We start from the raw sequence: 14824 nt of genomic DNA, 5'->3' as shown, positions 1-14824 counted from the left end.
CATGTAACCAGTGTGATGTCTATATATCTAGCTTTTTGACATGTCGGCCATTTACTTGATGAAAAGCGTTAGAGACTGTGACTTATTCTGGCAAACAGAGGTTAAGACACATTTTCCCACCTGACTCATGCAGACCCCCCACCGCACACTGTCCGCTGCTGCACTCAGCCAGAAAAGTGAGTGTGAACTGGACGTTCAGCCACTTTCAGTGTCCTATATTTTCCTCTGAAGCCGCTGCCACTCCTTCATCGGGTTTCATTAATTTGGCTCCTACGTTGTTGATCTAACTGTGGACTGGAGTCTATTTTCAGCAGCTGTGCTGCTGGTTCAGCTGCACAGATAACGTTAGACTGCAGTCTGCTCTGGCAGAAAGAATAATGGTCGGGTTATTAATCTATATTTCACTGTTTTACAGGTTCTCTAACGAGAGGGAGTAACTCAGGAGTTCAACCTCTGGTCCATTACACACAGATTTGTTGTACAAATAATTTAGATTTGTGTCCTCCCTCTGGCAATGCACACAGTCTTCATGTTAAACAAGATGACACATTCCAGGAGTTGTTTACTTTTTGGTTCACCCACTTTCCTTCAACCTGCCTCCTCTTCCTCTTCGTAATTTAGTGATTTCCTGCATAACACAGAATGCCTTCAGCCAGATGCTAACAAGCCGTTGTTTGAGCTGCATGTATGCAGGTGGAGAAGCAACGTAAAGTAAAGTAGAAATAAAGTTTAACAAGGTGAGAAAATGTCAGCGTGGACAGAGAGACTGATGTTTAAATGATCACAGCTTTGCATTTTGATTTCTGGGACTGCAGAAGTCGATGTTCCTGCTGTTTCTATCATGAACTGATTAATTACTGCTGATATTGTAGATCAGTAAGACATCAAATTCCACTGTAGCTCATCTGGAAATATCTCTCTGTCATATCATGTTATTTACATTAAGCAGCTACCTATAAGAAGAAGAAGAAGAAGAAGAAGAAGAAGGAGAAGAAGAGTGCACTCTGGGCAGTTTCAAACACAAAGTCTGAATGTGTCTGAATCTGCTGTGGATCAAGTGTTTAATGTTCTGTCCTTTTTCTCTTTGTGTGTCTTTCAGTCGTTTGGAGAGTAAAGTTAAGATGTTGGAGTCTCAGCAGAGAGGAGAGATGGAGGACATGAAGGAGGAGAAAAATAGACTGCAGGTACAATTAATAAAACACGTCGTCATACCCAGCAGGTGTCTGTGTGTCCACTCATTTTAATATGTCAGGACGTTTTTATGACAATTTAATCAGCATGTATTTTACATTTATGAGAGTCACTGACCTCATAAATGTTTCTACAAATCAAAGTGTGCAGAGAGACTATTTTAGAGCGCTGAGAGTGAACCAAAACAGTAAAGTTGCAGCTGGACAGATTAACAATGAGCTAAAACTTGCTATAAAGCTCTCTAAGGTCTCTGATAATTCTCTGTAGGTTCATCACTACGAGCCTCAACTGACACATTAAACACTGACAGCTCATATATTATTATTACAAAATATTGATTATAGCTGCTTTAACATAACAGAGGTAGATTGTTGTTAAAAAGTGAGTAAGCAGTAAATCTTTCCCTCCCAGTCCGTCATCAGGACTCAGATGGCGGCCATCGAGTCTTTAGAGAAGCAGCTGAGAGTCGCCAGCAGCAACAACACGGCTCTGCAGAGGCAGCAGGCTCAGCTAATGGAGTCTGTCCACACACTCATCACCATGGTGTCCAGCACTACAGGTACACACACCTACATACTGTACAACCGCATGTATCCACAGCCTACATGAAAATAAGACTTAAATGCGTTCTGTGTGTGTGTGTGTGTGTGTGTGTGTGTGTGTGTGTGTGTGTGTGTGTGTGCAGGCTCACCCCCCAGGAACCAGATGTGGAGAGACTGTGCAGATGCTTACAAGGCCGGTCACTCTGTCAGTGGTCTGTATCACATCTACATCGGCAACAAGACTGAACCTGTGCAGGTAAATCTGACCTGCAGCCATGTTTTTACACATGAATTCAATCATATTGATCATTGTGTTCAAAAGTTCTGTTTCAAAGCTCAACTACAAATAATAATAATAATGATAATAATAATAATCATAATAATAATAATAATAATAATAATAATAATAATAATAATAAACTTTATTTGTATAGCACCTTTCAAAACATAAAATGCAGCTCAAAGTGCTTTACAGAAAGAGGTACAAACAAAAAAAAGATATTTTATAATATTAAAAGAAAGGAGAAAGATAAATATAATAAACAATAAAAAACTACAGTGATAAAAAGAGATAAGAGGATAAAAGGAGGTAAAATCATCATAACAACTTTATTTATAGAGCACCTTTTAAAAACAAAGTTTACAAAGTGCTTTGACAGACAAAGCAAAATGCACAATGCAAAGCAAAGACATGAAACAGAAAATAGACCTGACCTTAAAAAGATGGCGGCCAAGGGCAAAGGAAGACAATGAAGAGATGATAAAAAGTTTAAAAGAAAGATGATCAAAAGACAACATTACATAAAAGCAAGTCTGTAAAAATGGGTTTTAAGAAGTGATTTAAAAGAAGTTACTGATTCTGCGAGCCTTATCTCCTCAGACGGGTCGCTCCAAAGTCGAGGAGTCCTGATGGAAAAAGCACCTTTAGATTTAAGCCTCGACTTTGGAACAGCCAAAAGGGCCCCACCTGAGGATCCAAGGCTGCGGGCTGGCTCGTGCAGGGTCAGCATATCTGTTATGTAGCTTGGAGCTTCAGACCCAGATATACTTTAAAAGTGATCAGTAAAATCTTAAAATCAATTCTAAAACCAACAGGGAGCCAATGGAGAGAAGCCAGAATCGAGGTGATGTGATGTTGTCTGTTAAAACCAGTAAGAAGAAGGAAATCATGAGATAAAAAAGATAAAACAGATAGTAAATAAGCTGATAACAGTTAAAGGCAAATAAAAGGTTGAGTTAATTAAAAGCAAGACCATAAAAATAAGTTTTGAGCTGCTTCTTGTCTAATATGTGGCAGGAGTTTGTTCCAGATCTTTGGTGTGTAGCAGCAAAAAGCTGCATCACCATAACTTTTTGCATTTTGTTTGTGGCACATTTAACGAGCCAGCGTTAAGCAACCTAAGCGAACGGTTTGGAACATATTCTTACAAGCAATCTTAGAAGGTATGACGGTGCTCGAGACCTTTTTGGGCTTTAAAAACACAGTTAGCCAGTGCAATGACGCTAATACTGGTGTAATATGTTCCCTTTTCTTAGTTTTGGTTAAAATTCTTGCTGCTGAATTTTGAATGAACGCAAAACACTATATTATCCAAACAAACACATATTCAACACTAAATCATAACCTGATAACTGTAATTATTGTACGAAACAAAGCTTGTCTTTATATCATTTTCATTTACTGATTTATAGAAGAGACACATTATGTGTTTTTAACGTTGGAGAATCTGTCGACCCGATAAAGACTGAACTGAATCGCCTAAAAAGTAAGAAATTAGTCTCTCAAGAACTGAGATATACTGACAAAAAAATAAATACATCACTATATTTTTGACACAAATTGCTCCACAAAAAGTGTTTTGTTTGGTGCCAGTTTCATAAGAAAACAAAAAGCTAATTCAGTTTTTACATTCTACATTCAGCAGAGTCACAACACTGTGAAACTGAGGAGAAATGATTTGAATCAGTGTACAGTAAAGGCATCCAGTTTTTCAAGTGACCCCTGTCCTAAAATGATGAGAACAAATTAAACTCAATTATTGTACATTTTAAAATGTATTTGGTAGGTGGAGTCCACAGTGGCTCAGTGTGTTAAAGACACTGATGTGTTTGAGCTTTTCAGTTCAAAAACTATTTATAAAACGTCTGAAAATACCAAACAGAAAAGTCAGAACAAGCTGCAGTTTATTCTTACATTTATTTGTCTTTATAATTAACATAAATCATTTCAGTCACCTTATGAAATTACTTAGATAATTAAGGATTATTACAAGAAGCGGATTTATTTCCCAATTAATATTGTGCCTGTTGGTTTGAATCAGTTTTAAGTTGATTTAAGGCTGATTTGGATACAGGAGGCTGCTGTTTGTAAAAATGACAGACTTTTCTTTCTTTTCTTTTCTTCTCCTGAAGGTGTACTGTGACATGGAGACAAGTGGCGGAGGCTGGACGGTCTTCCAGAGGCGGTTTAACGGCAGTGTGGACTTCCAGAGGAGCTGGAGGGAGTACAAAATGGTCAGTGCGTCCGATGAGAGCCGTCAGTCGAAATAAAGGTTAGAAAAAAGAATAATATCAAACTATAACGATACCTCTCCTCCTCCCCTCCTGCAGGGTTTTGGGGACGTGTTCGGGGAGCACTGGTTGGGGAATGAAGTTTTGTATCTGCTGACCAGTCAGGGCCAGTACTCTCTGAGAGTGGAGCTGAGGGACTGGGAGGGAAACCCCGCCCACTCCCATTACGACAGATTTACACTGGCCAATGAGAAACAGCAGTACAGGTAACTGTTTTATACACATACAGCAACATACTGTACATAATGTATGTAATATATATACTAGGGGTGTGCCCGAATACAAATACATTATTCGGCAAAGCACAAATAATGGGTTTCTTACGAATATTTGTTTCATACAAATAGAGGTCTGTCTGCAATGAGGCGATGAGTAAAGTTTTAGCTCAGTAGTCAGCGCAGTCGTCTATGATCTGGGAGACTCCAGTTCAAGACCCAGTGTGGGGACCTCCTTCATAAGGTAGTTTATTCATGAACACTTATTGTAACACTTTCATTTTCTACAATTAAAAGCGTAATAAAAACAAAAACAGGATTTTTAAGCCTCTTTCCACTTTTATTCGAATACTAATACAAATAATTTTGCTGCCTCAACAAATACAGATACAAATACAAATACTGGGCCCTCTGTACATCCCTATCATATACACACACAGGTAGTGCAATGTTAAATCAGTGCAGGATGCTTTCAAGATAAGGGAAAGGTTGTTGTCTCTCTCTCTCCCTGAACTTAAACCTGTTGCCTAAACCAACCTTCAGGCAATGATGCAGCACTGCTGGTCTTCTTCTGGCCCGGATAAAATGGATGTGAGTCTGAAATGGCCCACATGTAAAGCAGCAAATATCCCAAAATCAAATGTGGGTCTTTTTTTGGTAAAGATGCGGTGCTCTCAGGTATGTGTATTCTGGATGTGGGCCAGTTCTGGTTTATCTGGTTTGTTCTTGGTTGACGTACGGCTTGCTCGTGGCCCAGATCTGGGAAACAGGAGCAGATCGCCCATCATTCCACGCGGTATGAGGGCCGGATCTGGTCCACAGTAAATTTGCTATCTGGGAAACTACACGCAGGACTCAGGATGTGTTCGGTGTCACACTCCTTCACTTTGTATGCAACCACCTCCTCCTCCTCCCCCTCAAACGAAGTACAAAACTGTTGTACTTCCTCAAAAAAAAAAGTTGCTTGTGATTATAATTCAGGCAGCAATTATGTTTCGTGCTTTGGGAAATGAATAAGAATTATATAAAAGTACAGTCTATGAAATATGTTTGTCTGCTCCATTTATATGCATGTAGGGAGAAAAATATTAGGAGCACTTTTCAATATAACACCCTCCAGTACAGCATCACCTCCTCAATAATAAACATAAAGGAGAATTTATGGCAGAGCTGTATTGGATTGAATTAGATCACACAGCTGTTCCTAATAAAGTGGCTGGTGAGCGTCTGTGTATACACTTACACATAATGATACACTTTCAACACACATGTACATAAACTGCACATGTATAACTTCTCACCCGCAGTACAGTACAGTTTATTATCCAGCTGTTTCCTCTCTCTCAGGTTGTATCTGAGAGGTTACAGCGGGACAGCGGGGAGGCAGAGCAGCCTGGCCACCCACGGGACCGGCTTCAGCACCCGAGACCAGGACAACGACAACTGTGATCACTGCAAATGTGCCCTGATGCTCACCGGAGGTAACGTCTCTCCTTTACAGCGTCTTCATGTCAAATACATCTTAAATGTACAATAGGTGGAAGTGTACTGTTCCCAGAAAAGACACATCAATTTTGTCTCTGACATTATTCTGTATTTTATTTTTACTACTGACTTTTAGTGTGAAATCTTCTGTATCTTGTTGCATTGATGCTTGAATTTCCCCCTGAGATCAATATAGTATCAATATATCTAAGATAAACCGGTGTTCTAATTCACAGAATGGTAAGAAACATTTTTCCATTAAAATATTATTTCACAGGCTGGATCCACAAAAATGATAACAGTGTTTCCTTGGAGGAAAATTCACAGTTTAACCATTGTGTCTATGACGAAATCTGTCAGGAAATAGTGAAAAATGTCTGTTACAATTTCTTAGACCTCATGGTGACGTCTTCAAATGTCTTGTTTTATCTGATCAACAGCCTAAAATCAAACAATATTCAGTTTACTGTCATGTATGACACAGAAAAGCTTCAAATCCTCACATTTGAGAAGCTGCAGCTGGCAGTTTTTTTTGTGTTTCTGCTTAAAAGATTAGTGAAAGAATTGATCAAAATAGTTTCTTGTTGTCACAGCTCTAAATGAGAGTTTATTAAATACTCATTAAACAATATTTCTCTGTCATAAATCTCACAAAATCAGCAAATACGTCATGCAGAATCATAATTCTAAAAAATTTTTATGTGGTATTTTCCCGAAGAGCCAAAACAAACAGCTCTTTAGTTCTCCGCAGCCTCCTCTCCCCCCTCGATGGGTTGTGATCGCCGATTACGTTAATCGTTCCGGCAAAACCTCGAGCTCTCTGAGGAAAAGACTCCGATAGTCACCATTAGTCAGTGAGTCAGTTAAAATTACTGCAATTTACAGGGAATAAAAAAAAAAACCCACAAAGGAAGAGTGACATAGATGAAAAGGGAGAAAAAGAAAGAGAGAGAGAGAGAGAAATGGACAAAGTGGGAATGAAGAAAAGATCTGGAGACAGAGTGGGAGGACAAAAATAAAGGAGAAAAATAGTTGTGTAATTAACAAAAACAAAAGATAGGAACAAAAAGCAGCCGCATACTGATTCACAGCATTTCCCCGGGGAAGAAATTGACGTCTAAGTATGAAAATTGCGCTCAAATTTGCCAATAATGAGAAATCTTGCGAAAAAATCATATTGATTTAAAAATGCATTGCCACATGTCTTTTAATTGTGTCATGAACTCAACAAGCTGTCTACTGAGATGCGCTTGTTTATGTAAAAGTCATTTTATTGCCTCATTTCGCTGTGATTTTTATAGTCGTGTTATGCTGTCAGAAGAATCCTCACTAGAAATAAATCAGCGGTTTTATGTCCGAGTGATTAAAACAAAGTATGTTTGCATTTTCCTCTTGTGGTCGTGTGAATAATAAAGGAAGTAGCACAATTTTTTAAACAGCTGCAAAACATAGTGAACTTTCGACACCTCAGATCACTGTTGATGTCAATGTTTGTTTTAAGCATGAAAATCATCTTTCTCTCAATTTAACTACATAGTTTTAGTTGCCTGTACTTTACCAAATCTTAGTCAGAGAGGTGAATAAGAATAAGAGAATAGTAAAGGTGCTCATAATGCAGAATGACTCATTTCAGAATCATATATGTTATGTTATTGGATTATAATTACATCACTTTAATGTTGCACCTGGCAAAGGTGGAGCTAATTTTAACTACTTTATTTTCTGCCAGTCATCTTAATCTATGATAATCATTTATTTGTTGATTATAGGTCATATTAATAATCTGAATCTGCAAAGCAACCATAGCTGCCAGATACTTTAAATGTAGTGGAGCAAAAAGTACAACATTTCCCTGAAAATTGTGCTTACTGTGAGTACAGTACTTAAGTACTGAGAACTAACTAAATGTACTACTTAGTTACTTTCCACTACTGGACAAAGACAAGAAAAGATGTGACGAGAGAGAAACAGATAAAGAAACACACAGAGATGAAGAGACAGATTGAGAGGAACAGAGTAGTTGGATCATGTTTTGAAGGTTAGGTGTCTTTTGAACGTTTATAGTTGTTTGTACTTCCTTCATTTCACATTCCACCTTTCCATCCTTTCATCTCCCTGATCCTGCCTCCCCTCACTTCTCTTCCCTCTCTCTGAACTCTAACTTACCTTTATCCATGAATCTATTCATCTTTCCCTCTTTTCAACTCCTTCCTCCCTTCTTTTTTACTCTACTCCATCTCCCTCTCTCCCTGTATCTCTCTGGCCATCAGGTTGGTGGTTCGACGCCTGTGGTTTCTCCAACCTGAACGGTATCTACTACACCATCGGCCACAACATCAGGAAGCTCAACGGCATCAAGTGGCATCACTTCAGAGGTCCCAGCTACTCCCTGCAGTCCACCTCCATGATGGTGCGGCCCTACGACTTCTGACAACACCCGCCAGACCCTCCGGTATCATGATGGTACAACCCTACGGCTTCAAACACCCCTCCGAAATGCTTTCCTGATGATGTGAAACTCTGGAACATCTCTTCAGTTATACATTCATTCCATAGACTTCAAAATACCTCTGCAGTTAGTAGATACGACCATATTGACCTGTAGGTTTTGTCCAGCACCTGATGGTGTTGAGAACGTCTAATAATTACAGGCTAATTCTTCTTTTTTTTTTTAACTTCATTTGTCAGGAGTGATTTCAGTAAAATTTGGTCACTCTGTTGGCAGAAGATCATATCACGCTGTCCTCTGTTGCATGAAAAACTGTCTTTCTAACGTCATCATACTCTTTGTACAAATCAGAGATGATGCACACAAACCCTGGGGGAGTTTTTTGGACAAACATGTAGGCTTTGAAAGAAAGGAGTGGTGCATAATGTTCAGTGATTCAGGGGCCAATGATGTCAACGTTTGCAGCTGCTGTCGGGTTACAGAGGCAGCTGGTAAAGAGAAGGACATGAAAACGCAAATATATGAACCAAATATGACAGATGATGGTGTCAAAAAGGAACTCCATAGATTTTCATTGTTTCCAGGTGTTTGGGAGGCTCTACAGCATGTGTAAAAATAGTTTTAGGCTTCAATTGATGTCACTTGTTTCAGCGTCAGTTGGGTTTGAAGACTACAAGTTTAAAAAAAGAAGAAAATCTGGGGTTGTGGAGTCAGAAAGAAGTGAGGTTAGCAGACCTCTGTAGCTCCTCATCTCAGCTGAAGGCTACATTAGCCACAACTAGTATAACACAACCGAATGTCTGACTGAACTGTTGGTGGTCACACTACATTGTGGGTAATGTAGGCGCCAGGTTGTGACAAGGAAGAAGAATGCCTGGAATAAAAACAGATGATATCTCTGGTTTTGCTGCATCAATTTTACTCTTTTTTTATTGTCCATCATGAGTCTGATAATGTTTTAGAGGCTCTTTTAAGGATGCTTATATTAACTTGTTGACTTTATTTTGCTTTTTTCATAAAGGTTACGGTAATAAACTGGCTGACCAGCAGCAAGGCTGATGCACACAGATCACAGACAGTTAAAAATCAAGCAAAGTTTCATGTTATCATGAACATATCAGAAAGTATTAGACTGTTCAAGTGAATAAGAAAAGGATGATTGTGTAAAATGTGCATTTTAATTCTTCTACAAGTGGAACATGAAAGTGGTTTCAGGAGATCATGAAACAGTATTATGTCAAATCATCCAGAACATCCAGACTGACAGCTGTAGAAGAGCTGGAATGAGATCAGGAGCCACAGCAGGAGGTGACTCTCCTCTGGTGTCCTGTTCCCCTCCCCACGTTTGGTTTTGTTGCAGTGGGAGGACTGGTCGGACTCGGTGAGGGGAGCTAACAGGCGACTGGACAAACAAATGTCCCTCCCAGGACCACGCTGTGTTCAAACTCAAAGACACTTTAGAATCACAAAGTTGATTGTGGTTTTTGGACGTCTGAGAAAAGACAAAGTGGACACAGGACAAAACTCCTTACTGTGTATATTGTTAACAAATGAAACTTGTGTGTAATAAATGGAAAATGATGACGCCATTAAGAGAGACATTGGACATCCTGGTTTCAGTCATTTGTAAGGAAAGGGAACAGTAACAGCATGCAGACTGAATTTTTTAACATATAAGTAATCGATTTTTATACCTAACGCCAGAAGATGGACATGGCGACACTTAAATCTTGAACATACTGTAGCCTCTACTCTGTATTTCTGAACATTGAAAGAGAGAAGGACAGATTTTAAAAAGAAAGAAACGGACAGACAGAAAAATAACACACTAAAAAAGTCCAGCTTTCAGTCGCTTTATGTCGGGTAGAAAATCTGGACAAGGACCGAAGAAAGAAAAAGAATGAAAACACAAGAAGAAATAAGCAAAGCAGAGGGACTTTGTGATTTAACAGATTCCAGAAAAACAGAGAAATGTTGCTTTAATTATCTTCCTAATCCAAACAACCTGATTATTTTCTTGTTTCTCGTTGGAGTCTACACTTTCTCCTGGCAGACACACACACACACACACTCATTCACTGGCCCTCATACAGACATCAAATGAGTTACAGATCATGTCTATATTTTTCAATGGATTGCATTGTCATCGTTATCATCTGAACCGTGTTATTCTGTCTCTCATATATTTTTTTATACGCTCATACTCACATACATGTAGTGAGATTACAGAGAGGTGTCCTTTTTTGTGTGTGAGGTAACGTCACGTCAGAGCTCATGTCTCATTAGTAGTTAAGGTTTAGGATTTTTTTTTTTGGCATCACAGTGTGAAAACTGGACTGGAGTGTGTGTGTGAGTGTCTGACTGTGTGTGTGTGTGTGTGTTGCACAGTCAAAGAAGTGAGTGACAGTCTTTGATTAAAAAATGTTTGTGTAATTTATCAACCTGCTTCAGAAGAATGTGTTTTCTTTGAATCCTAAAAAAAGCTGAAGAGCCAGAAACGCATAGCTCAGATATTTACCGTCTGATAAGGCAACAAATAACTTCAGCCTGATTGATTTTTGTTTTTAAAGTGGTGATAATCAATATTAACAATGGATCACATGTATGTGTTAAAGATTTCTCATGGTGATGAACCTACAGAGAATTATTACCAGACTCTGCAGCTCCTCTCGGCTTTACGGAGCTTTATAGTGAGTTTCAGATCATTGTTTGACTGTCTGGCTGCAACTTTACTGTTTTGGTTCACTCTCAGTGCTCTCATAGCGTCATTTTCGGCTGCAGCAGGCAGCTGTTTTCAGAGAAGAGGCTCTAAAAAGCCACTGTACACTACCTGCTCAGCACCAAACAGCAAACAGACACAGTTAGCTGTAGACTAGCTGGTGAACATAGTAGAGAATTTAGCAGCTAAAGAGACAGATATTTCCCTCAGGAGTTGATAGAGAGCAAAAACATCTAAAAGAGAGTGAATATTGGATTTAAATTCAGCAGAATGTGAGAAACACGACTCCAAATGAATGATAATGTTGCTCCATAGCTGCTGAATTCAAAGTCGCCATATTAATGTCAATGGTGATATTATGTCAGTGGGCAGCAGAGAGCGAGAAGGCTCCAGTAGAGGCATGATTAGAATTAAACAGTGGCTCTCAAAGTGGGGTTTGGGGACCCCCAGGGGTCCGTGAGGGGGTTCCCACCAAAAAAGTTGGTCATGGGTTTCATAAACTGTCTGTAATAACACATCTAAAAGCAAAAATTGTATCAGATGGGGGTCTGTGGTCTGCTTTGTGTCAGTTTAGGGGTTCTTGACGGCACTAAAGGTGTTAATGACAACAGTGCTGTAGGTTTTCTTACCATTAAAGACAGGCCTACATGTTTTTGAATGTACAGTACATGACGTGTTCTTAAAGATTTTGTGGTCAACAGTGACTTCAAAACGCAAAATAAACTGAAAACAACGAAATAAAAACTGCATCTGTACATACAGACAGTGCAAGTCAATCACAGCGTTGCTCCTCCTGCTCACATATCAGGTGTTCAGTGGAAATGATTTTTTTAATGGAGCAAACAGTGATTGAAAAACTACAATGCTGCAAAAAGTAAATTAGATGATCTGCTGACATGACGTATTACAGAATTACAAATGTTCCTCTTTGGGTTCAGAAACCAGCTTTTGGTTTACAATACTCAAAAATAACATGTAATAATCTCCAACATGCATCGTGGTCTCAGTTTCCTCAGAAGCTGACGTTCAGAGAGGTTTTTCATATGATAACAGTGACTGATGGATTATCCTTCCAATAACTGTTGATACAGTTTTGTTTATGTAGCCTATAAATAAATTCTGTTTTGTTTTGTTTTTTAAAAAAAGACTGAGGTTGCCATGTTTTTCTTTGTCAAAGTGAAGAAGTCTGTACTTCACCCTTGTTAAATGCACTTTATGGAAAGAAAATGGTGAGTGAGTCTTAATCTTTGCTCTCAGTGTTACAGTTTATTGGATGTTGTTCTGTGTTGCTTCATGATACTGCAAACATAAACGCATTTTTCTTTCAGGATTAAACTCTTTTTTAAATTTTTTTTTACTGCGTATGTGTAGCAAAGCTTGTCCACTCAATTGTAAACAGTCTGCAGTATTTTGTACAATAAAACATGTTAATAAAGCCGCTCTGAGTGGTGTTTTAACAGGAGTGATGTCATGTGTCCACTGTTAAAAAAAGACCTGGAACAAAATAATCTCTTCAAAAATGATTGTAAATGTATTAAATTTCTGCATAATTTGATTCACTGTCTTTCTATGTTCATACGTAACTTTGAACCAATGTGATTTTTATAAGTTAAATGTAATTATATTACACTGAAACTACAGTAAATTACACTTATTCAATATTGTTTCATTATCATTTGTTCTTTATGTGAAGACATTTCAGCCTCTTCAATGCATTTTAGGTTTGGTTAACAGACTGATGCTGATACCTAAACAAAATATTATTAAATATTAACAACTCAGAGGACTTTAAGGTGTTGTGTGCAATTATTCAAAGCAACAATTTAAACAACCACAGAGAAGACAGTTAGAGGTGGGACTGCAGATGAAAATGAGCCTTTAGGCAAAATCTGATACATTTATATAATATTAATAAATAATTCATGTGTGTTATCCCGGATGAATAAATTAATAGATTTTAGTAAAAATAGAGAGGGGAGCATGGAAGTAAATTACAAATATAGATATGAACCCAAAACCATTCCTACATCCAATGACACTACATTAATGCTAAATAGATGTAAAGAAAATGCTGCAATGAATTGGGGTGCACTGATATATTATAATAATAAGTAATTTCACTTGGATCCGGTGTAATTATTTATGTTTATTCATTTATTTTTCTTTTATGTTGACCATTGCTGGAGTCAGAACTGCATAATTTTAAATCAGAAAATAAATTTTTTGTGTTTGCAGGGAAATTCCAGTGTTTTGAGAATCAACCTTTTTTCCACTCGGATTGCTGCACATTGGTGTCGGTTATCAGCTGAAAGGACTGAATGTTGAAATCAGACATGATTTCCATCTTAAAAGCACATTTGTGCATCTTGAGTCATTGTTTTAAAAACCACAAAGGCCATAAGAAAAATATTATAATCAAGCAAATATCTAGTGTAATTATGTTTTCTTCATATGATGCATTCAACCTTAAAAAAAAATGACAAGATAAGGTATAATTTAAAATGTTTTCATGCAAACAAAAACTGCAACGTCATCAACAGATCCATAAAAACCTTTGAGGGAGAGAAGAACAACTCAGGTCAGTTCAGTGTCGCTCTGCCTCCTTCTGGTGGTCGGACTGTGTAACTACAATATGATGTGTGGTTACACAGTGTGTACATGTGTGTCTGTGTGTGTTTGTGTGTATAATATATGTGTGAGGGTCTCTAGACTCCAACAAATCTATTTCTAGTCGCCTGTATTATAGTGGTTCTGGACCAGGGCTAAACTGTTTCAACAAGGACCCTGAAAATGGTTCAAAACATGTAATAATAATAATAATAATTTGGTACTTTTCATGCGTAAGCTCAAAGCGTTTTCCAGATTAAAAATGATTTACAGAATATGACATACAGGAAATAGGAACATTAGAGCAAATCATTAGAACATATTCGGCAGCACTGAGTCCATACATGAAACAAATGAAAGTGCAAGTTCATATATAAACAAGTGCAATAAAATGCAAATAAAGAAATAACCATATATGTAAACATATAAGATGCAAATAAAAGAAATAAGCTCATGTAAAGTAGATGTAGATAGACATATGTATATATATTTATACATATATATAGTAAAGAGTGAAAAAGAGGTTTTATCAGCACAATGATTTTAACGTCTGTTAAAGGTGGAACATTTAATTCTTACATAATGCTGGATAGTTTAATAAATAAAAATGCATCATATTTTATTAATTATATATTGTGAGTAAAATCTGAATCTACAGCGTAACCAGTAACATTTATGTGTCGTAGGTAAATGTAGTGGTACAGTGTTTTCAGTGGAAGTGTACATTAGCATAATGTTAAAGTGCTTTGGGGGCTTTTGTAAGTTATTTTGGGGTATAATGAGTTAGAATCGTAACATAATTCAGTATTTTCACATATATATTTTATCCCTATTATTGATTTTATTTGTCTCTGTTTTTATCTATTTAATCTAGTTTTTCGGTCTAGCTTTTATATCACCCTATTTTACTGTTCCTACTATCACTATGGTGCTGTACAAATGAAGTTTGATCGATTGGTTGATTGATCGATTTTCCATATCTAAACATCATAATCAATCTGTAGCTGTTTGGGACCCCCTGATGCTAAATACATATAAAGAAATA

The 14824-nt window shown here is 37.7% G+C and overlaps 1 protein-coding gene across 1 annotated transcript in view; it reads left to right on the top strand.

The window, feature by feature from the left end:
* The window catches only part of angpt4 (angiopoietin 4), a 74807-nt gene extending 63890 nt beyond the window's left edge, over nucleotides 1–10917 (top strand). The window contains exons 4-10 of the mRNA XM_044350084.1: nucleotides 1100–1184; nucleotides 1603–1750; nucleotides 1877–1989; nucleotides 4146–4247; nucleotides 4344–4510; nucleotides 5867–6000; nucleotides 8275–10917. Coding sequence (XP_044206019.1) covers nucleotides 1100–1184; nucleotides 1603–1750; nucleotides 1877–1989; nucleotides 4146–4247; nucleotides 4344–4510; nucleotides 5867–6000; nucleotides 8275–8435 — 910 coding nt within the window. The 3' untranslated portion in view covers nucleotides 8436–10917. The remainder of the gene's footprint in view (nucleotides 1–1099; nucleotides 1185–1602; nucleotides 1751–1876; nucleotides 1990–4145; nucleotides 4248–4343; nucleotides 4511–5866; nucleotides 6001–8274) is intronic.
* Nucleotides 10918–14824: the final 3907 nt, after the last annotated feature.

The sequence above is a fragment of the Thunnus albacares genome, chromosome 4 (assembly GCF_914725855.1).
Source record: "Thunnus albacares chromosome 4, fThuAlb1.1, whole genome shotgun sequence".
NCBI classification, from domain to species: domain Eukaryota; kingdom Metazoa; phylum Chordata; class Actinopteri; order Scombriformes; family Scombridae; genus Thunnus; species Thunnus albacares.
This window is presented reverse-complemented; position numbering and strand designations above follow the sequence as displayed.